Source organism: Oreochromis niloticus, linkage group LG17 (assembly GCF_001858045.2).
Source record: "Oreochromis niloticus isolate F11D_XX linkage group LG17, O_niloticus_UMD_NMBU, whole genome shotgun sequence".
In the NCBI taxonomy this organism is placed as follows: domain Eukaryota; kingdom Metazoa; phylum Chordata; class Actinopteri; order Cichliformes; family Cichlidae; genus Oreochromis; species Oreochromis niloticus.
In genome coordinates, this window is record NC_031981.2 from 34,319,407 (window position 1) to 34,342,648 (window position 23,242).

A 23,242-nucleotide genomic window follows, 5' to 3' on the forward strand; every position below is an offset into this window, starting at 1 on the left:
CCCTCAGTTCTGACTACCTTCCCTCTTTTTGTTACCATCCGACTACAGCTGGATAGCGTAGTGGTTAAGCTACACGCCTTTGGAGCAGAAGATCGCAAGTTCGATTCCTGCCTGGGGCGTCTGTATCCAGTAAGGGTCCTAAGGCTAGACCCCCTATGCTAAGCGAGCCTACCGCAGACATGAGCGAGACAGATAAATATATATATATATATATATATATATATATATATATATATGAGTACAGCATTCTTTATTTCTATTAAATATCCTAAAAATGACCTACTGTACCTTAAACACAAGTGAAGTTGGAAGTAACTTAAACACTTTGAATTCATGTGCCAGGTCACCAAAGAGTTATTTATTCCTTCCCATATTTTGGTTAATCGGTAACCTCACAATTCAGGCATAACTTCAGGCCGTTGCCCTTGTGATAGTATAAATTTGCATTTTAGTTGTTTTATGTAATTTCTTTTTCATATATTTTGGAAGCAGGCATTGATGTAAATTCCTTCCACAATGCAAATAAAGGCGTCTCCCTAGTGTTTAATTATTTTGCATAGTGTATAGCGTGTTGTTATTTTATAAAATCACTTTTTTTTATTACAGCTGGAACCGTGTATTTAAAATAAATACATATGTTTGTCAGAAGCAAGCATATGTCAGAAGGCACACCATCTATTTGGTCAGGTTTTGCAAGTCAAAAACGTCACATGCCAGAAAATAAGAGAAAAGTACTTCCCAGCACTGACACTAGATGTCGATGTTGCTGTTCTCCAGTTAAAACGTGTTGGGAGTTTTTACATTACATTTTTAAAAGTTGGCTGAGATTTCTTCTGCTCATGTTAATCAGTGGACACATCCCTTGTTCAATGGAAAGATCATCACATTAGATCCAGACACAACATATGTCAGAATTCTGCCTGTGTTAACGTCTCAGCTCCTCTAAGTGTGTCCTTAGCTGAGAGTTTCCATTACATTCTTAAACTCAGCACTGAATGGCTTTTGTGTCCGAATTATTTCTCAGTTCATATATTTCCATTGATTTAGGTCAAATCTGGCTTTACACTATCACCAAATCGCCTCTTATGACATCCCACATATATTTATGTCCACAGTTCAATTTCCTTATTTGTTAAAGGGGAAAGGAAACTACATCGAACTCAGTTTCACTGTTTGTTTTTATTTGATATTCACTGACAGACAGATGTTAATAAGTACAGCATTAAACAGATTGTAACAAATATGATGTCGAGTAGTGAATTGCTTCATGATTTTTGAGTGAACAGTACCCATACTACATGATATGGACTGGGAATTCAGTTGAGAAATGATTGTAATTGAAATGCTCTCCATCCACTCTGGATTCTGATTCTTGTTGAGATGGATATCATCATATGACTTGCAAGGTTGTTATAGTTAACTAAAGCTAAACTAAAAACTAAAATGTGATTAAAAAAACCAAAAACATTTTAGTTAACTAAAACAAAACTAGACCAAACTGAAAACTAACTGAAACAATCTTATGAAGCTAGAACAATAATGATGAATTATGAAGCGCCTTGAGGCGACTTTTGTTGTGATTTGGCACTATATAAATAAAATTGGATTGAATTGAATTGAACACTAACAAAACTAAAATGAACATATGAAAATATGCACTTAGTGTTTGTTAGTTTGGTACATTTGAATCCGAACTTGCTTTATGAGGCTTTGATGCACATATTTTTTTAGATTTCTACAACAACTATTTCAACAGTGTGTGCTTTTATTGTAATACTGTACTGATTTTGCTGATTGTTGCCTCTAACATAAGACCTCCATACAATAATAACTAAAAAATGACCAAAACTAAGACTGAAACTAAAACTAAACATGTTTTGAACAGTAAGAACTAAACTGTAGTGAGCAAACTTGCTGCAGAAAGTAACTGACTAAGGGACACATCTGGGTTCCTTTGGCCTGTACAGAGGTACGGGGTGGAAATGAGACGAAAGCAGCTGAGTGAAAATGTTCAAATATTTTCACTTTCACTTGGCACGCTCCAGCCCTCCTGCTTCCAGCAGTTCTCTTTTCAGCTGCGCGCTCTGCACTTTACGCACAAGTATAGAGACACAGTGTCAGAGAGCAGAGTGCCACGCAGAGCATCGCTGTGTGAGCGTGTCCCAGGTAGAATTATTGTTATTCTAAGATGATCCTGCTGCTCGCTCTGCTTTCTGTTCTCTCTGGAGAACTGGGTCTGTGCCTGGAAGAGGATGGAGGCTTCACCTTTGATGGAGACATCCGCCAATTTGCCATGACCTCCAACACACTTTACATTGCCACAGAAGAGAGGCTGTACCAGCTGAGCCACGACCTGACTCTGATCAACAGTCTGACCCAGAGAGGAATCTTAAAGATCGGAAACCAGCAGGATGATGTGCAGTTTTATCGGGTTTCTGACACAGCTGAGTGGAACGCAACTTTCAGCATCAACGTGTTGTTGCCTTTCACAAAGAATGACTCTCTGATTAGCTGTGGTGTGACTGACGATGACTGCGGTCACTGCGAGGTTCTGGACCTAAAGAACATCTCCAACCTTCTGTACAGAGAACAGATCCAGGTGGGGCCTCTGAAGAGCAGCAGCAGGTCAGTCAGCTTTCTGGTGGACGTGAAGAAGAAAACTCAGACTGACACTTACATTCTGACCGCGATCCAACAAAACAAAGAACAGTATGAAAACGACAAGTGTGGTATTAATCAGCAGACTGCCAACCTTCAAGATACAGATAACAAACAGGGTGGAGGTATATTTTCTCTAACTGATGGCGCTTCAGGCACACCTGGGATCAAAAGTAAAGGTGATGTGGAGTTTGTTGACGGGTTTCAGATTAAATCAACCATCTATCTGTTCTCCAACGTGCTCTCAGCTCAAACAAACAGAGTCCGTCTCATTTGGCTCGAAGGCGAAAAAAGTAAAACTGATACACTCAAGTCTCTGCGGGGCGCGACTCTCAGTGTCTCTGACAGTGAAAGCAGCAGACTCGTGGCCTCCTCGGTCATCCCGGGGGAGCAGCCGGTGCTTTGGAGCGGCGTGTTCAGTGTGGATGGAGGAGACACCGACACCGAGCTGATGGTGTTTGACATCAGCCCTGATTACAGCAGGAACACCGACAGAGATCCAGACTTCTACACCTCTGTGCCATCAGAAGTGACGGTGAGAGCTTTTTAAACTCTGATTTAATGGTTGTACTGTTGACATTGTTCCCACCTTTTGCTCCAGTACCTTTACTGGTCAGTGATGCAAGTACAACATTAACATAAACATTAACATATATATGTACATATATATGTACATATATATATATATATATATATATATATATGTACATATATATATATATATATATATATATATATATATGTACATATATATATATATATATGTACATATAGCAGCACTTCATTGCTGAACCTTATATTTTTAAAATCAAAAGATAACATCAATGAACTTGGGTCAGTTTGATAATAACGCAGCAAGATGCTTCAATAAGACTTTAAGTAGTATGATGCAAATTCTTTTCTAGGTTCATTCAGTACCTCTAGTGTTCAGGTCTTCTGGTTTCTCATGTTTTGTTTGCGTCAGCCAAAGATCCTGAAACCAAAGGCAGTCATCGTCAGGCAAAGCTACATGACCTCAGTGCTGGCAGTGAGGCAGAATGCCTGGATGGTTTTCTACATTTGGACAGAAGATGGGCTGCTCATTAAGGTTTGTATCAACTAATATACATCAGGTACTCGTCATAGAAAACATGCTTGTGTTCACTTTTTCAAAGTCTATTTTCTGCTGTTAATTTCTGCTATAATAATGTGAGTGAGCAACAATTTCCCTGTTTCTACAACATTTCATTTATAATACTAGCTTCAATGTGTGTGTGTGTGTGTGTGTGTGTGTGTGTGTGTGTGTGTGTGTGTGTGTGTGTGTGTATCTCTTTCTCTCTCTCCCTCTCTCTCTCTCTCTCTCTCTCTATATATATATATAGATATATATGTAAAAAACCTTGAGATCTCTATCTGGGGCTTCCAGATACAGGTAGACAAAAAACTGTATCGGGAATCGGACATAGTATACTGTAGCTCCTGTGAAAACTAAGGTCTCAAATCAGAAGTATCTGACTCCGTGGTATAATTCTCAAACACGTAGCCTAAAGCAGATGACTCGTAAACTGGAGAGGAAATGGCGTGTCACAAATTTAGAGGATCATCATTTAGCCTGGAGAAATAGTTTGCTGCTTTATAAGAAAGCCCTCCGCAAAGCCAGAACACCTTCTATTCGTCACTGATTGAAGAAAATAAGAACAACCCCAGGTTTCTCTTCAGCACTGTAGCCAGGCTGACAAAAAGTCAGAGCTCTACTGAGCCAACCATCCCTTTAACGCTAACTAGTAATGACTTCATGAACTTCTTCACAAATAAAATTCTTATCATTAGAGAAAAAATTACCAATAATCATCCCACAGATGTAATATCATCTACAGCTACTCTTAGTACCATTGATGTTAAGTTAGACTCTTTTTCTCCAATTGATCTTTCTGAGTTAACTTCAATAATTACTTCCTCCAAACCATCAACGTGTCTTTTAGACCCCATTCCTACAAAACTGCTCAAAGAAGTCCTGCCATTAATTAATTCTTCGATCTCAAATATGATCAACCTATCTCTAATAATCGGCTATGTACCACAGGCCTTCAAGGTGGCTGTAGTTAAACCTTTACTCAAAAAGCCATCTCTAGACCCAGCTGTCTTAGCTAAATATAGGCCAATCTCCAACCTTCCTTTCATATCAAAAATCCTTGAAAGAGTAGTTGTCAAACAGCTAACAGATCATCTGCAGAGGAATGGCTTATTTGAAGAGTTTCAGTCAGGTTTCAGAGCTCATCACAGCACAGAAATAGCTTTAGTGAAGGTTACAAATGATCTTATGGCCTCTTACAGTGGACTCATCTCTGTGCTTGTCCTGCTAGACCTTAGTGCAGCGTTCTATACTGTTGACCATAATATCCTATTAGAGCGATTAGAACATGCTGTAGGTATTACAGGTACTGTACTGCAGTGGTTTGTATCATATCTATCTAATAGACTCCAATTTGTACATGTAAATGGAGAGTCCTCTTCACCCACTAAGGTCAATTATGGTGTTCCACAGGGTTCAGTGCTAGGACCAATTCTGTTTACATTATACATGCTTCCCCTAGGCAGCATCATTAGAAGACATAGCATAAATTTTCACTGCTATGCAGATGACACGCAGCTCTATCTATCCATGAAGCCAGGTAACACACACCAATTAGTTAAACTGCAGGAATGTCTTAAAGACATTAAGACCTGGATGGCTGCTAACTTTCTGCTCCTTAATTCAGATAAAACTGAGGTTATTGTACTCGGCCCTGAAAATCTTAGAAATATGGCGTCACTCTGAGACAGGATATTTCTAATTTTAGAGATGTTGCGCAAATGGAAGAAAGCAGTCTTACATTTTTGTTTCATATGCGCGTTGAAGGACATGTCCTGGTCAAAAATGACTCCAAGGTTCCTTACAGTGTTACTGGAGGCCAAGGTAATGCCATTCAGAGTAAGAATCTGGTTAGATACCGAAAAACTAGTTCATGCATTTATTACTTCGAGGCTGGACTACTGTAATTCATTACTATCAGGATGTCCTAAAAACTCGCTGAAAAGCCTTCAGCTGATCCAAAATGCTGCAGCAAGAGTCCTGACAGGGACTAGAAAGAGAGAACATACTTCTCCTGTTTTGGCTTCCCTTCATTGGCTTCCTGTTAAATCCAGAATTGAATTCAAAATCCTGCTCCTCACATACAAGGTCTTAAATAATCAGGCCCCATCTTATCTTAACGACCTTGTAGTACCATATCATCCTATTAGAGCACTTCGCTCTCGCACTGCAGGCCTACTTGTTGGTCCTAGAGTATTTAAAAGTAGAATGGGAGGGAGAGCCTTTAGTTTTCAGGCCCCTCTTCTGTGGAACCAGCTTCCAGTTTGGATTCGGGAGACAGACACTATCTCTACTTTCAAGATTAGGCTTAAAACTTTCCCTTTTCCTAAAGCATATAGTTAGGGCTGGACCAGGTGACCCTGAATCCTCCCTTAGTTATGCTGCAATAGACGTAGGCTGCCGGGGATTCCCATGATGCATTGAGTTTTTCCTTTCCAGTCACCTTTCTCACTCAGTATGTGTTAATAGACCTCTCTGCATTGAATCATATCTGTTATTAATCTCTGTCTCTCTTCCACAGCATGTCTTTATCCTGTTTTCCTTTTCTCACCCCAACCGGTCGCAGTAGATGGCCCCGCCCCTCCCTGAGCCTGGTTCTGCTGGAGGTTTCTTCCTGTTAAAAGGGAGTTTTTCCTTCCCACTGTCGCCAAAGTGCTTGCTCATAGGGGGGTCATATGATTGTTGGGTTTTTCTCTGGCCTTGAGGCGACTTTTGTTGTGATTTGGCGCTATATAAATAAAACTGAATTGAATTGAATAGTAGCGGACAAACAGAGGAAGATGGCTGTAGTAATAGATGTAGCTATAATGACTGACAGCAACATCAGGAAGAAGGAACAAGAGAATCTGGAGAAGTACCAAGAGTCGAGTGAAGAGTTCGAGAAGATGTGGAGGGTGAAGGTAACAGTGGTCCCAGTGGTAATCAGAGCAATCACGGTGCAGTGATACTCAAGCTAGACGAATGGCTCCAACAGATCCCAGGATCAACATCTGAGATCTCTGTCCAGAAGAGCGGAGTCCTAGGAAGAGATGCTGCACAGGAACCTGAAGACGTCTGGTAGAGGACTCGAGCTTGAATTATTAACTGTCCGTAGCAAGCAAGAGGGGAATTTTTTATATATAAAATTGAATACCATACGGTCTCAAAAGTCATTCTGATAAACAAGGCCTGCATCAGCTGTTGAGGAACCAGGACACACTGATGAGTGTGTTTGCAACTGGAACACAAAGGCACATGTCGATAACTGCTGAGAATAGGGAGGTGTTGGAATGCTACTAAGCAAGTAATCACAGCAGAAAAGGTTACATGAAGAGGATGTGGGACTTGAGGATTCTTTGGCACACGACATCTATACTAATGACGAAGCAACTTGTTGCTCAGTGTTCCAACATCTGGAAGAAGCAACTGCTATAAAAACTAGAGATTGATGAGGCAGAACACAAATATAGAGGCTAAGTCAGCACAGAGGGAAGTTAGCCAACTACTGGAGATGCAAAAAGGTGAGTTGAAGAACAAGATGGCTAATAAGTGCAGCAAGCTGTCCATACCTGAGTCTGCCAAGCAAAGACTCACAGCTTTGGCCAGCCACTTGAATGAGGTATACCAGAGAGATAGAAGCCAGTCCTGAACCATCAAAGGTGTACTCTCAGAGGCAGGGAAACAGTATGAGAATAGTGAGTGGGGAATTCTTTATTCTTTATTTAGCTATTTAGTGGAATATATTATAACCTGTTTACATGGAACTCAGCATTTGGTCTCCAAAGAGATGTACGTGCAAGTGAAGAAGGTCATTACAGTGGATAATCTCTGCATTGTTTCATTGGTTAGTCTTGAACTAACCTGTCTTGAACCTCTCTTTATCAAACTCTAAAATCAAGAGATGCCATCAAGAATGTATATACAAAAACCATTTTTGCACTTATTGACAGGAAGGACACGAGACCTCAAACAGTTGGCTTTGACCTGAAAAATATTCTTTGGAAAGATGAAACAAAGATTAGCTTGATGATGATGGGGATGTAGAAGCTGTATGGTTTTTCTGAATGCAAGTTGTAACATTTAACATTTGATATATTGTCTCTGCATGATTTTTGATTAAATATTGCTCGATACTGTATATCCAATTTGCAGATGATTTAAATTCTGCTTACTGTCCCATGAAACAAGGTATAACCAGATTAATCACTCTTCTGATACTTCTGATTTGAGAAAAACAAACAAATAAACAAAGAAATTTTTTTTAAAAATAAATGAAGAAAAAACATTGAGTACAGAAACAATAGTACAGTGTCTCAGAAATGATCACCTTCTTGTTGTCAGCTGTCTGTGGACAGGAATTATCACGCTGCCTGTCCCACGGTGCTCTACAGGACCAGTGATGACCGCAAAGTGTTTCTCAAATTACATCTGGATCCAGTGGATCATAAACATGTGTATGTGCCATTTAGAAACCAGGTACTTATATTATTTACTGATTATCTTAATGTCACATGTACCTGTGCTGCATTTAAAAGTGTTTGTTGTTCTAGATGAAGCGAGTTCCTGTGTCAAACTGCAGCATGTACACAAATGTGCAGGAGTGTTGGTCTGCACAGGATCCATACTGTGGTTGGTGTGGCTCTAAAAGCAGGTGAGAGAAACAACTTCTGTAGCTGACGTCTTCAAACAATTCTGAACTTGGTGATCATTTCTTCTTCTTCTCCTAGCTGCACATTTGAAGATGACTGCACAGATTCGGACTGGCTGTCCATTCCTGATGAGTCCCAACACAAAATGATTTCCCACAAAGTTGAAAAGGACACAAACGGACAGGTACAGCTTACAAACACACTCGAGAGCGTAATCATTTCTGGTTTTCATTTATTGTTCAGTTATATCCTTCCGATTTTAGATCTCACTGAAAATCCACACACACCTGACTGTGGGCCAGAAAGTGTCGTCTGACTTCACCTGCCAGTTCTCTGCAATTTCTGGCCACCTTTGTATTGGGAATAACCCTCCACGGTTCCCCCAATGCACCTGCTACCTGTCTGATCACACACTTCCTCCTGATGGTTTGTCACTTTTGATAAATAATCCTAGGAATGTATTGATTTAAAACATTTGACAGATTGAGTTTAATCTTTTGTTGTTTATTATTATATATTGGTCCAACTCATTTGACATTTATCATTTAATATATATATTTATTTTACAGGCCTGCATGTCACAGTAAAGTTTAGATTTGGAAAAATACTCCTGTTAGAACAAGTGAAATTAACCAACTGCTCTGACATCCATGGACCTCCAACTTCTATCTTGTAAGTCCAGTCAGATTATAAAGATAACAAATAATCATAGACGAAAACCATCATTCCCAAGACTTATAAAATAACCATGTCCTAGTCATACAAAATAAATATGATCAAATAAAATAAGTGAATCTTATGAGTAGTTGTATGAGGCACATTCAAAGTCCTCTGATCCTATATGATTGTTTTCTGTTCAGGTGTCAGCAGTGTATCAAGGCTGGTTGTGGTTGGAGCAGAAACAGCTGTTCCTGGGCTAACCAAGGAGAGACTGATGTAATAATGAAACTATCGTATTTTTATGAATTTATGTAGCAGTTTTTCACATTTCATGTTGTACATTTGTTGTATGGAACATTTCAAATCCAACAATATTGCCTTAATTCGTAGAAAGTGAGACTTAATCTCTGCTTAAAAATTCAGATTTTCTTCGGTGTCATTTACAGTAGGTCATGAGGCTAGACTAGTTGATGAATAGAGTTTAGATTTCCCTCATTGTAAAATGATTCACTTCAGTTTCTAAATGAAAATACTCAGGTTAGCTGTTTCCTACCATTTAAACTTTTTGAACAAAGCTAATGTTAGCTACAACATGTCTGAGATCAGCTCTAATAGCATCTGCACAGTGTTGTAATCCAAGGCTAAATTCATTCTCTGCTACAGGAAAGTGTTTGCCAAAAGTTGGAGTCTGGGAAGAACTTTTCTGTGAGTGTAATGCTCTTTTTTTATTGTTCTTCTGATACTTTATCTACATCCGGTAGAGCTTTTAATGGCAGAAGAAGGAAATTATTTTAATCTGATTATTTTTTTGTTTCACTGTCAGATCCCAGAGATCTTCTCCATCACTCCCAATGTGGTGTCGTTGTATGGCACAAACCATGCTGTGTTATTAGGTCATAACCTTGGTGACGTGTCAGGAGTGAGGATCCAGACGCACGCTGACTGTGCTCCAAAAGAGTGAGTCACTTTACAGATAACTAAGATGATTCTTGGACTAGAAAGAATTCCAAACAGGGAGACATATTTAAAACTGAATATTCTACAATTTAATTTTGACAGTTGAAAAAAAAACTTTAGCTTAACAGCTTTTAGCTTTGGAAGAGGCTGCAGAAAGTACAGGTACGAGCGATGCACTATTTGCCTCCCTCTCAGTGTCGGTGCTCAGAGAGACTGTTTGGTATCTGAGTGTAAAACTGAAACTCAGGCCGTGCTTCCTGTGCTTTTGGTTTGAAGAAGTCCATCTCTATCAGTTGCTGTGTTAAAAGGATTCCTCGGTATCCCGAGGAATCCTTTTATAATCACAGGAGATGCGTTAAGTTTGGAAAACATTTCTTCATACAGACAAATCTTTAATTATACTGTGGAAGATTTTACTGATCAGTTTTTGTCTGTGTTCAGTTTTTCTGCATAATATGATGATCTTAGTGATGACTTTTCTCGCTCTGTGTGTGTGTTCTGGTCAGGTCTCCTGTTTGGGACAACACTGGTGTCAGTGTGACGTTCCACATTCCCAGCACAGATATCAAAGGTGTGGTCAATGTATGTGTTCTCCTCCCAGATGGTAGTTGCCACGGCGAAGCTAACATCACATACTTGTCATCACCATCCTGTACAAACGCTACTCCAAGCAGCAGCTGGATAAGGTACACCTAATTTAACTGAAACCACCTAACAAAGCCGAGATGTTATGAAAACAGATAATGTTAATTTCTTCGAATGATTAAGAGGAACTCGTGTTGAACTTGTGTTTTTGGGGAACAGGTCACCTGAAAAAATACCCAAGTTCACTTTAGTTATTAGTACCAAACTATGAAGCAGAGGAACTGAAACTTTCACAGAAGCTGTAGCACACCTAAAGTGACACAAGCAGGGCACTGCCTGTAACATATTGTCTTCTGAAACTAGAACTTGTTTGTTTATCACAAATATACCACGGTGATAAAGAAAATGGATCTAAAATTGCTCTTTTTTTCTCAGCCTTTTTCTCAAACACTAAACCTTCTCGTTCTACAGAGGTCACACATACTGGTATTGCCTAGGAAGTCCTCTTTTTTTATCTTGCATTTTCTTCTTCCATTAAGAAATGATCCACCACGTTGGTTTGGTACTTAAACTCCCCAATAATACTACTGTGATCCATTAATGCTTTGTTTCAGTCCATCAGACACTTTGGTCTGCAGCATAATATCTAAACACCTACACAGTCCCAACATTTGCTATGAAAATTCAGTATCCTCAGGTTGCTCTTATTGATACTCAAATACATATAAGAGTAACCTACTTGAGTCTACATAATATATAGACTATGTAATATATAGACTCAAGTAGCAGTGGTCAACTATTGTTTTGCTGTCAAAGCAGAGTCACTGTAATCAAAATTCTTTTGAAAGGTTCTCTGCTGTGACTAAAATGCTGCTCTCTGTGTCCTGCAGTGGGAACAGGAAGATCACAGTCAGAGGGTCCCACCTGAAGTTTGTTGAAGGCATTGTACACAGCCATGCCATGCAGGAAGTCGCACTTCCTAAAAACAGCAGCTATCAGGTGGTCTGTACACACGCACAGTGTCTAGTACAGTTAGTATACATGACATACACCCTCTCACTGCATGCCAAAGCTCTTAAGTAATCTTCTTACAGTATGTCACCTGTACACATTTACAGACTTGCAGCTCGAAGCTTACCCTTAACCGATAACACAACAATAAAACTACCATCCTCTTTTTGTGCCACCAAAAAAGCTCTGGACCCCACACTCTGTGCTGTGTTAGCATGTACTGTCTAAAAATAAAATGAAAAAAACAAAACAATAAACATATTATAGTTTTCCTGTAGTGTATCAAGTTGAATTGTATCAGTACACAACGATATTACAGAAATGCAGTAATCAGAAAAAACACTTATATTTTATTGGGAGTCAAATTAAAATAAAAAGGCAAGGTTAAAATAAACACCTTGTTGAAGACTGAGGGTAACTGGTAAGATTATTTGGCACAAAACAAGTTCTGGAGAGAAGCTGAATCATTAGAAATAAAGATGTTGAGGCACTTCTGATTCTGTGATTGAGATTACTAAGTTTATCATGTCACCATCATGACCATACCATGCTAGCTATATAAAGAGTCTATGATTAATATAAAAACTCAATTCATTGCAGAGTCTCACCTATGACTCACCTTCAGCTGAAAACAGTCCTGGGATTTCTAGCAGCACTGTGTTTTTGAAAGTAGCTAATCAAACCTTGGCCTGCTCCACAAACATGTCCTACTATCCAGACCCTGAGTTTATCAGCTTCACAGCCACAAGAACAGGAAACAGTGTTTGCATCACTATACGGGTAATGCACGTTTTAAATCGCACATTCACAAACATGTGACATCAGCTCGTAGAACATCAGTCTTTGTTTGTGTTGTTGTTTTAGAAAAAGGCAGACAAACTGGAGATGACAACAACAGAATTATCAGTGTGGGGCGTTCAAGACAGTAAGGAATACTGCTGCATCATGGAAACAAACAAAACCAGTGATGAGACTCACTCTTTCACTTGTGAGGTTAAAAACCCACCCGACGTGGAATTTCAGCTGTTGTTGGTAAATGTTTCTTTCATACTAACACAAGGCACTGTTTATGGACAGACAAACATACCTATCCGGTCTTTAAGTCTGGCATGATTAGCCATTTCTGGGTCCAAACTCCGCTTCAGTCAAACAAACACTGCAGCATCACCGAGAGTTAAAAACTGTCTAAATTCTTTCATCGTTACTAAAATGATCAGTGTTGCTGCTTTACCAGGTGTAAAAATTAAGTTTAACATCCAGGCATCCATAAAAACTATTTATGAAATTTAACAGAGTTAGATGTTAGCAGGAGGTTAGCTCACTAGTTTCCATCTAATTATGGTATGTTCTGACTGAGAGATTTCTGAAAAAATAAAGACATACAGCTCTGCTATCACTTCCAACATAAATGAAGACAGAAAGTAAACAGTGGTGACATTTGGAGGCTTACTGAAGTTGGACAAGCTGGTATACAGTGATGTGCTACGTGATCGTTAGCGACATAGCTATGTTAGCATAACACAGACCTTTCCAAAGTGTGGGGCCCGCCCCCCGAGCCATCGCAGGAGGGGCGTGGTATGAAAAGGGGAAAAAAAAGAAGCAGCATTCAGCATAGCTGAATATGTTTCCAAACCAACTTCATTCTAAGCCAAAGACTAGAAAATATGGTGAAGCATAGTGCCAAGGTAGGTCTCCCCTGCATAATTGCTTTTCCCTTCGTCGGGAGCAGCGTTGGGCTCTTCAAATCACGGACAAACAGTATCCCACATTCTTGATTTTTAGTCATTACAACAAGTGTTTGTGAACTAAAAATCAAGAATGTGGGATACTGTCTGTCTGTGATTTGAACCGGGAGAACAAATTGTGGCAGGATCAGCCTGATATTATTTGTATCCCACTGTAACTTTACTGTATAAAGAGCTAACATCTCCAAAATGTCAGGAGTAGTTAGTCATTACAACAAGTGTTTGTGAACTAACTACTCCTGACATTTTGGAGATGTTAGCTCTTTATACAGTAAAGTTACAGTGGGATACAAATAATATCAGGCTGATCCTGCCACAATTTGTTCTCCCGGTTCAAATCACAGACAGACAGTATCCCACAGCTTTTTATGTTTTTAAACCCATTTTGCACAGAGAGGCATTTTTGGAAAAATGTATTGATAGCAATGTTGAATATTATTACATGTAAAATAATTACACCGTGATGCCTGTGGCTTTCTAAATAGAGGGACAGTAACTGCATGTGTATACGTAAGCATGTAAAACCTGAAGATAGAGACAGAATACTGTTAATCTTACTATCTGCCATTCTGCAGTTCATCTCATGTAAACAATAACGTGGCGCACAGCATGACGTGAAAAAAGGCACATACCTTTGACGTTGTGTGACGAACTCTGTATTCCTCGTCCACACGTAAACGCAAAAAAGGAGTTTTAAAAAATCTCAGTTTTCGGTGATTCGAAACGCCGTTTACGTGTGGATGAAACAGCTGCGTTTTCAAACCTACCCGTGTAGGTGCGGACGTAGCATAAAAGAATTTTCTTACTACCTGTAATTTATTGCAGATTACTTGTATTTGCTTAATTGTTTACTAAATGTTTGAGGTGTGAAATAAACCGCAATGGAGCAAAATATGGGTGTGTGTGGTTGGAGGATGTGTTTGTGCGTGCGTGTGCGCGGGGGGGGGGGGGGGGGGGGGACATTTTTCTTGTCAAAGGGGTCCCAGCAAAAAAAGTTTGGGAACCACTGGCATAACACAAACACATTAGCACAGTGAAGCTGGAGGATGAACGCTAACTTTTTTCCACTCGATAAAAGTTAACGTGAGGGTTCCCGATGGTTAGGGACAAATGCAATCGCATGGCAGGATGCTGTAAACGGACCAAACTTAAGTCAGAAGAACAACTGAGATAATCCATCCAAAATACGAGGTTAGTCATTAATGTACTGCTGCATGGGCTGGGCTGTAGTTACATGGTAACGTTTTGAAAACTGACCTTTAAAATAAATAGTGGTAACAAAAACCGAGAGGCCGACAGTGATCACTGACTGTTTTTAGGGGCTTGTTCAGATTAAGTAGAACAAGATACAAAGCATTACAACACTTTAAAAACACAACAGTCTTAATAAACATGGAGTAGTTTGGACCCCGAAGCAGGGTTCATACGTCATCACTTAAAGACCGGATCATTGTGATAAGAGCTCCAAATTACAGTGTGCTGTGAAACAAAGTCCACAGTGCAGTACTCTGCTAATGGTTTAGGCACTGAAATTATATCTTTCAGATATAATATCAAGTGATTAGGTTCAAAGACAAATAATGCTATAAATATTCTTATTCACTGAGCTTCACGCAAAGCACAATCAATCAGAATGGATCCATGATGTAACTGCTTTTTGCTTTTAACATAACGTCAACTATCCTTGTACAACTTTATTTACAGCCTGTTTCATATTATGATATTTACTGTATGAATAATATTTTGAAAATCTCCGACCTGCTGCTCTATTGACACTTTCCTTAATGTTTTCTAGATAAAGTATGGTAACAGGACCGTAAGCCTCAGTAAGCCTCGGCCTTCATCACATCTTCTATTGCTGCTTTTGCTGTTGATACCCTGTGTTATTGCTGGTACGTGATTTTGATACATCAGCTTTTTATTTTATGACTAAGATTTTTTTTCTTAGTTTCAGTGTCGCTGTTCGCATACATTGTACCAGAAATACTTTGTAGAGCCGACACTAATGCTAGCGTTATAGTTAGTTTAGCTGTTAGCTATAGAGTCCTTTTAGGGAATCAGGCTCCAGAGGAACAATGGCCTTTCAATGGTTTATTTTGCATAGTCAGTTAAGTGTGTCTGATACATGGTTGATTGTCCTTAACTGCTTGTTAAAAGTCCTAAACAAAAGAGCTATACAAATAATAATTAACCTCCTTGGCACAAGCTATCAGTCCTTTGAAACTGGGCTTTCTAACATGCTATATAGCCTTTTTTAAAGCTACGTTCACACGTCACAAGTCTCCAAAGTGGTTAGTGAGACAAATTTTATTTGTTTTTATGCCATTTGAAGCCCCATTTGTGTCTACTCCCACAATGAAACCAAGGATCTTTTGTTTATTAGGCAAGTGTGTAAACCCCTACACTATAGAGCCACAGACTGATGAAAACGTTTTCTACTCCACTTTAGTGACAACTCTCTAGTTTTCTGCTTGATTTAAATTAGTTACCGTTTGTCTTTCAGTGCTGGTGTTTATGTATCTGTGGAGGAAGAGACGTGCCACAGAAATAACATTTAAAGTTTCTTTCCGGTCTCTGCTGGCTGACTGACAATCTTCACGGAGTTGCTGTACTAAAAGTTGATTTTTCCAGTTGTTATATAATTTTTTGTATTTTCATATATTTTTCATTAGTCATATAAACATAAAACTAATTAAGGCTTTTCTTGAAATGTTGAATTATTTTGTTCAAGCAGTATCCCATTAAAGATTTTTCTGATATCTACTTTTGTGATAGTTCTCTGACTAAACCAATTGTTGGGATTGTATATTTAAGACATTATAATGTCATGTTATATTTAACATTTCCTAGATTTCTTACATTGTATGTTAAACCTTTTGCATGTTTAGAACAATAAGAGTCATTGTAATAGATAGTATGCTACTTCTCTTTCTCTTAAGTGAAAGTGACATATGTACTTTTTGGCTCTAAAGCCATATAAAGCATTTCTACATGCTATCTATCTATTTGGAGATTGATGGAGTACTGGATTGGGCTCCTTTTTGGCCTCAGAACTGCTTTAATTCTTCATGATACAGATTAAACAAGATGCTGGAAACATTTCTCTGAGATTTTGCTCCATGATACTTGCACGGTTACTGCAGTGGACATGAATGGTTGGACAAGGTCAGCATTAATACTGTGTTTAAAGGTTTGTAAACAATGCTCAGGTTTAAAGTTTGCCAAAGAAATATTCCCAACATCATTACACTGTCACCACCATCCTAAACCACTGATACAAGGTAGGATGGATGGATGCTTTCATGTTATTTACACTAAATTCTGAATGTACCATCTGAATGTTCCAGCAGAAACGGAGACTCGTCAAAACAGGTAAAGTTTTTCCAATCTTGGCAAAGGAGTGGGTCTTCTGCTCCTGTAGAGCCATCTGCTTCAATGTCCTGTACATTCAAATATGGGCGTCCGCACACCTCGGTTGTAACAACTGCTTGAGCCTTCCTGTTAGCATGAAGCAGTCTAGCCATTCTCCTCTGACCTCTGGCATCAACAAGACATTTTTACCAAGAGAACTGTCGCTCACTAGATGTTTTCTCTCTTTCAGAAAATTCTCTGTAAAACTTAGAAACGGCTGTGTGGGAAAAATCCCAGCAGATCAGCAGTTTTTGAAATACTCAGATGTCTGGCACCAACAACCATGCCACATTCAGTCACTTTGAATTTAAGTGACTTTTTGCTCAGTTTGAAATTCAGGCTGGATTGACCATGTCTACATGCCTAAATGATTTGCCATGTGACTGGTTGAGTAGATATTTATTTAACAAATGCAAGTTAAAAAAAAAAAGCATAGCTAGGATTAAAAAAAAACAACCTGTTATTACTGTACTACTGAGATTTACTGGTTGTCACTAGACAGCGGGTAAGCTCAAGGATGCCCTCTGGCCACCACTTTCAGTAAAGTAGAACTTCTCTGTTCTCATATTTTGTGCGTGGGAGAAAATAAGAGAAAAGAACTTCCCAGAACTGAAACTAGATGTCACCTTTGCTGCACTCTATTAGAAAATGTATCACTTGGGAGAATGGTAGACAACATGATATACAGATTATAATCAATAACGATTACGGTCAAAATAGACACAATTCAAACTAATATCGAGAGATTTGGAAAGTACTGTGTGTGTATACTATCTTAGAGCAGCAGTGTACAGTGTCCAGGGACAGCCGCTCGCCAACAGAGAACACCTGAGCAGCCAACAACAGCAGCCCGCTCCAGGCATAGCATAGCATAGCATCTTTATTTATAATGCACTTTACATCCAACAATGTTGGCCAAAGTGCTACAAATATAAAACAGAGAAAAAACAGTTTAAATTACATATAAAATATCTTAAAATTAAAAATAATATAATTAATAAGAAAACATATTAAGAGATATCAACAAGTCCTGCTGTGGTGAAAGCCAAGGTAAATAAATATGTTTTAAGACGTGATTTAAAAACAGATAAGGAAGGTGCCTGTCTAACATGTAAAGGCAACTCATTCCACAATTTTGGTGCTGCCACAGCAAACGCCTGATCCCCAGGGGGAAGAAAAGTGAAAATGCACTTTTACAATCAAATTATGACACTTTAAATAAAAAGTAAATACACTTCTAAAATGCTTACACACTGCTGTGGACATACTTATAGTATAGTAATGGTCAGTAACTGCTGTGCCATACACATTGAGGAATAAAAGATTAATCTTTTTTTCACATTTAGTATACCATACACACGTTGGTCTACATTATACATACATTATTACAATATTTTATTGGGTGAAAATTATAATGAGAATAGGACTGTGGGGAAAAAACCAGTAACTAAACATTTCATTCATTTAGTTTTCTTTAAACACATCATTTTGGGCTTTGAAGCACAGGCTAAGTGGTCCTGCCTGCATGTGGCCCTTTCCTGCTGGAATTGTGTACGTGCAGAATGGGATGAAGGCCCACAGAAACTGGTTTCCTGTGTACAAATGTGTAGCCGACGAACAATCCCGATGACGCCTCCCACAGCTCCTCCCACGGACCGTGACACCACCAACAGAACAAGCTGAAAAAAGTAGACAGGTTGTGAACGTTGCTTGGTTTTCAGTCCTGAACAGAGATGGGCAGTTACTGTAATCCGATTACTTTTTTCAAGTAACGAGTAAGGTAAGGGATTACTATGGCAAAAAAGGTAATTAGATTACCGATGCATTACTGCGTTACTAAAACCATGATTCTTTTGTGAATGTCTCATGACAGTGACGTAAGCGAGTGCGACGTTCGTGGCAACAGCTGTGTCCATATCAAGAATGGATAATATATCGAGTGCGGGACAGAGTATGAGCGTGCAGCGTTTAAAGCGTGGAAGTACTGACCTTATTTTGAGTTTGATTCCGTAAAAAGTGACAAAAACATTAGCGTCCGCTGTTCACTGCGTGGGAAGAAAACTTCTTTTTACAGCAAAAAACCCCTAAACTTCGGAGCAAGCACCGAGTGCGCTACAACATAATGCGAAATTCACAGACAAACTCGCAGATTCTTCCACTGACCGCTGCGGCACACCTGCACCAGGGCAAACCTCCGCCTACCCCACTCCTGCTATACAGGTGAAAATAGAGCAACAGGACCGCTAAGTCTTTGATTTTATTTATTTTCTGCTGTGTTCTACTTGCATCTATTTGAAAGACTGAGTGTAAACACAAAAACCTATTTTATTTTATGTGCTGGAATGTGCAGAAAATAAGTTTAAATGTTAAACTTCCAGTCAGAGAATGTTGCATATAATTTAATTCTTGCTTGATTCATAAAGTTAAAAGATTAAAACTAATAAAACAAATTTTTAAAAGAGACTTTTCCATTTGATTACATTTTATATGCTGGATTAGGCAGAAAGTAGAATTGGGCTGAAAGATCTACCGCTTCATCACCTATTCAGGTTGTAAATCATGTTTTTAAAAAGTAACTAAGTAACTAATTACTTTTGAAAATAAATAATCAGTAAAGTAACAGGATTACTTTTGGGGGGAAGTAATCAGTAATTAGTTACTGAATACTTTTTTCAAGTAACTTGACCAACACTGGTCCTGAATATCACTTAAAGTCATGGTACATGCGGGATTCAGGATTTATTGGGCTAATTTAATGGTAGCTCACTGCTGCCTCCGTTTGGTCGTATTGAGCCGAATGTACTTTAACATTTGTTTGAACGAGCAGGCAGTTCGCTCAAAGAAAGGTGGTTTATTGATCTGTGTGCCAACTGGGTTATCATCTTATTTGGTGCCTCTAATAATACAAACAGTAAATGTGGAAAGGCTCCTTCTCTTGTGCTATTTTTGTAGTGGCTTAACAGGGTTCATACCCCTTTTTCAAAGACAAATTCAAGCACTTTTTTTTCAGGGGCGCCGACGGTCCGGGCTGATGAGCTCTCCCGCTCGCAGAGAGAGTAGGTACGGCCGGATGGCTCCCCGGCCTCAGTCAGGTGATGGAGGGGTTTTGTGGCGGGTGCCGTGCAGGGAAGGCAGACACATCTGCACGGCATCCGCAGTCATGCCCCGCCAACTTAAATATGATACTGGGTCCTGCATTGTGGGTGTTGTTGGTTATTGTTATGCTGAGCTGGAGCTCTATGTGGCCAGCAATCGTCCTGAATAAAGAGATGCTTAAAAGCATGAATGAGTCGTTGGGTCTGCCCTGGTCATTCACAGTGACATTCAGTAGTGCCCCCACTGACACACAAAACAACTACACAACACACTAGCTATACACTCCACGCTAAATGTCACAAATCAAAACTCGCTCTCTCTGTCTTGCTGCTGTCACTGCTCGAGATCCGAATTTTGCTTTTAGACTTTGCGACTCATTTTATTTCTCTATCTAATAAGAAAACTATTCAGTCAGATAGTTATTTGTGGTGAATGAAAGACCCTTCTCTTTTCTGTAGAAAAAAGTATGTGGACGTATCTAAAAGTTAAAGTAGTGTTTGAATCCTGAAAATGATCACACATTTGATTTCCATGTCTGAGAACTACAAGTGTCCAGAGTCAGAACAGACTGAGAAACTCACTACTGCAGATCATCTGTGGTGTCTTTAAGGGAAAAATGATGGGACAGAGCCTTTCCACCCCTGATGACACAGCAGGACAAACGTGTGTGAGGAAGAGGAGGAAGAAGGGAAAGCGCCATCGAAGAGATGGAGAGAATGGTCGGGCTGTTCTCTCTTTGTCAAAGACTGATAGAAAAGTTTAAAATAAGTAATTATCTGTCCTAAATAAAGCTTATTAGGTCGTTTAAATAATTTTACCATGAAATTATTTTGAATGAGGGAAAAAGTACTCAAGTACTTTGAGGTAAAAACTATGAAAGGCATTCTAGAAATCAGTGACAATACCCAGCCCTAGTTGGGACAGTGTTTAATGCTGTCACTGTTTTACATGGTTACCATACTGTAATGATCATAACGTATATGTATGTTTGTATGGTCCCTCTCTACTCCTAGATGAGTAAAACAATTGTAATGAAACTTACATACAGGCATAAACACTACCTTGGATACCATGGCTGCCAACATGGCAGTTGCATCCTGTGGTTTATACCAGTAATTTATACAAATCCCAAAATCATATTTGTTTGTTTTTTACAGTGATTGAGAAAACAATAAAAAATTACTCCTTTAAAAAATTCAAAAATAGTCCATACAACAATACATATATGTATATAGTAATATGAAATTATTTTCAGTGAGGGAAAAAGTACTCAAGTACTTTGAGGTAAAAACTGTGAATGGCAGTAAAAATTTCTATATTCAGAAACTTAAAGTATCAGCGCGAAAATCGATGTCAGTATTTTTTTTTCTTCAGTTGTCTGAAACATGGAGTATTTTGACACAAGGACACACACATATACACCAAACATACAGAGAGGGACACACAGGACAAAGACAGAAGGGGAACCTAAATGTGCAAGAAACTAACATGGAATAAACTCGGGACTAACTAAATGAAGCATAAAAAATAAACCATAATCCACGGGGCGATCGTGGCTCAAGAGTTGTCTGTTCGTCTTGTGATCGGAAGGTTGCCGGTTCCAGCCCCGGCTCCGATAGTCTCACTTGTTGTGTCCTTGGGCACGACACTTTACCCGTTGCCTAGTGGTGGTGGTCAGTGCGCCCTGTCAGGACAGCTGTGGCTGCAATGTAGCTTGCCATCACCAGTGTGTGAATGTATGTGGGAATGGGTCAGGGGTCGGCAACCCGCGGCTCCGGAGCCGCATGCGGCTCTTTAGTCCTTATTTTGCGGCTCAGCGTGGTTTGGGAAAATAAATTAGAAGTAACCGAAGTGCATTTTATTTGTGTTTAGTTCTTTTTAAAAAAACAAACAAACAACGTAGTTCTATTTCATCGCTCAAAATAAGCGTCACACTCGCAGAAGCCGGTGTACCCACCGAAACGCCGTGCATCTATCTAGACTTTCAACCCCAGGTAGGCCAATTATGGATCTTCGGATCCACATTATGTCGGCAGCTGTTCTCCACCATGAACTATGTTAAAAACAAACACCGCTCAGGCCTCACAGATGACAGCTTACAGTCCTGCGTAAAGATGAAAGCCCCGATTTGCAGACGCTGTGCGCAGAGGTTTGGGACCAGAAGTCTCATTGTAAACATATCACGGCGGACCCGACGATGTTTCTATGAACACGCTTTTCAGCATCTCTTTATTGACCACTTTTCACACACGGTTGCTGTACGCATACAGCCGGCTGTAGCTTTTCAGCTCACAGCCCGACAACACAACAGCAGAGAGAGCACAGGCTTTAAGGCGGTGAGGCGTGATTGCGGGTGCCGCTCAGGTGCTTCCGACTCCCATTCAGCGGCACTGCAGACCATGCCCCGCCACACACATTAACCAGGTAAAATACATATTTAGGCAGAATTTTGCAAATATCTATTTTTTTTTAGCGGCATAGTGCTTTTTTTCCAATTACTTTTTAAAAGTCAGGTCAAGGCTCCAAAAGCTCAAAGGCGATATAAGGGTGGCGGCTCACAACAGTTTTTGTTTGCTACATGGATCATTTTAGTTCAGCTGGGTGTCTTTCCTTTTGTTATATTTCTTTAAGAGTTCAAAATGTGTTAATTACATAAATAAAATGTAATTTTCTTTGTAGCACTTCATTTCAAAACTTTTCTGTTCAAACAAGCCTTTTGTTGATCTACGTATTTTATATTCTTTACATTATTTACATTTGATCTTTTACATTGTGTATAAAGTCTATTGATTGTATTGTTTATTTTAATATTTGTGTACAGCGCTTTGTGACTGCCTGTCTGTGAAAAGCGCTTAATAAATAAACTTTACTTACTTACTTTAGTTGTCCACACAAAGCACAAAGGTAAAAAAAACAATATATACAGTGTTATCTTCATTTTAGATTTCAAAAAGTATTTGCGGCTCCCAGTGTTTTCTTTTGCGTGGAAACCGGGTCCAAGTGGCTCTTTGGGTGTTAAAGGTTGCTGACCCCTGCTCTAGCCGATCATTACACGAAGGAACCTTTTAAATACAAGCATGCTCATGCTCACAGGTGTACATACGGGTGCTCACACACACAAACTACACCCTTTTTGGCTACTACCTCAAAGCACACTGTGCGCTGTCGATCTTACGTGCTGCACAATAATGTTTAATATTTAGAATTTACTGTTATATTCCCATAGATCATCGTGATGTTGTTTATTATGTTGCTCTTTTTTTTCTTCTGCTTGTTTTCTCTTTTTTCTTTCTCAACAGGTGATCCAGGTGATTGATAGATGTATTTTTTGTCTGCTTATTTTGTTAGTTTTTGTTTTTTGCCCTTTATCCCTGTTCCTC

At 39.2% G+C, this 23,242-nt stretch overlaps 1 protein-coding gene across 1 annotated transcript; it reads left to right on the top strand.

Annotated features, from left to right (window-relative positions):
• The first annotated feature begins 1,748 nt into the window (after window positions 1-1,748).
• Window positions 1,749-16,118, top strand: LOC102078415 (plexin-C1). Its single transcript, XM_019347265.2, has 16 exons — window positions 1,749-3,193; window positions 3,623-3,745; window positions 8,090-8,224; window positions 8,299-8,399; window positions 8,476-8,581; window positions 8,661-8,823; window positions 8,967-9,069; window positions 9,258-9,333; window positions 9,721-9,762; window positions 9,881-10,014; window positions 10,521-10,700; window positions 11,490-11,598; window positions 12,211-12,390; window positions 12,475-12,642; window positions 15,151-15,247; window positions 15,859-16,118. Exons 1-16 carry the CDS (start codon window positions 2,189-2,191, stop codon window positions 15,942-15,944), a joined length of 2,808 nt encoding a protein of 935 aa, XP_019202810.1. The 5' UTR covers window positions 1,749-2,188; the 3' UTR covers window positions 15,945-16,118.
• Window positions 16,119-23,242: the final 7,124 nt, after the last annotated feature.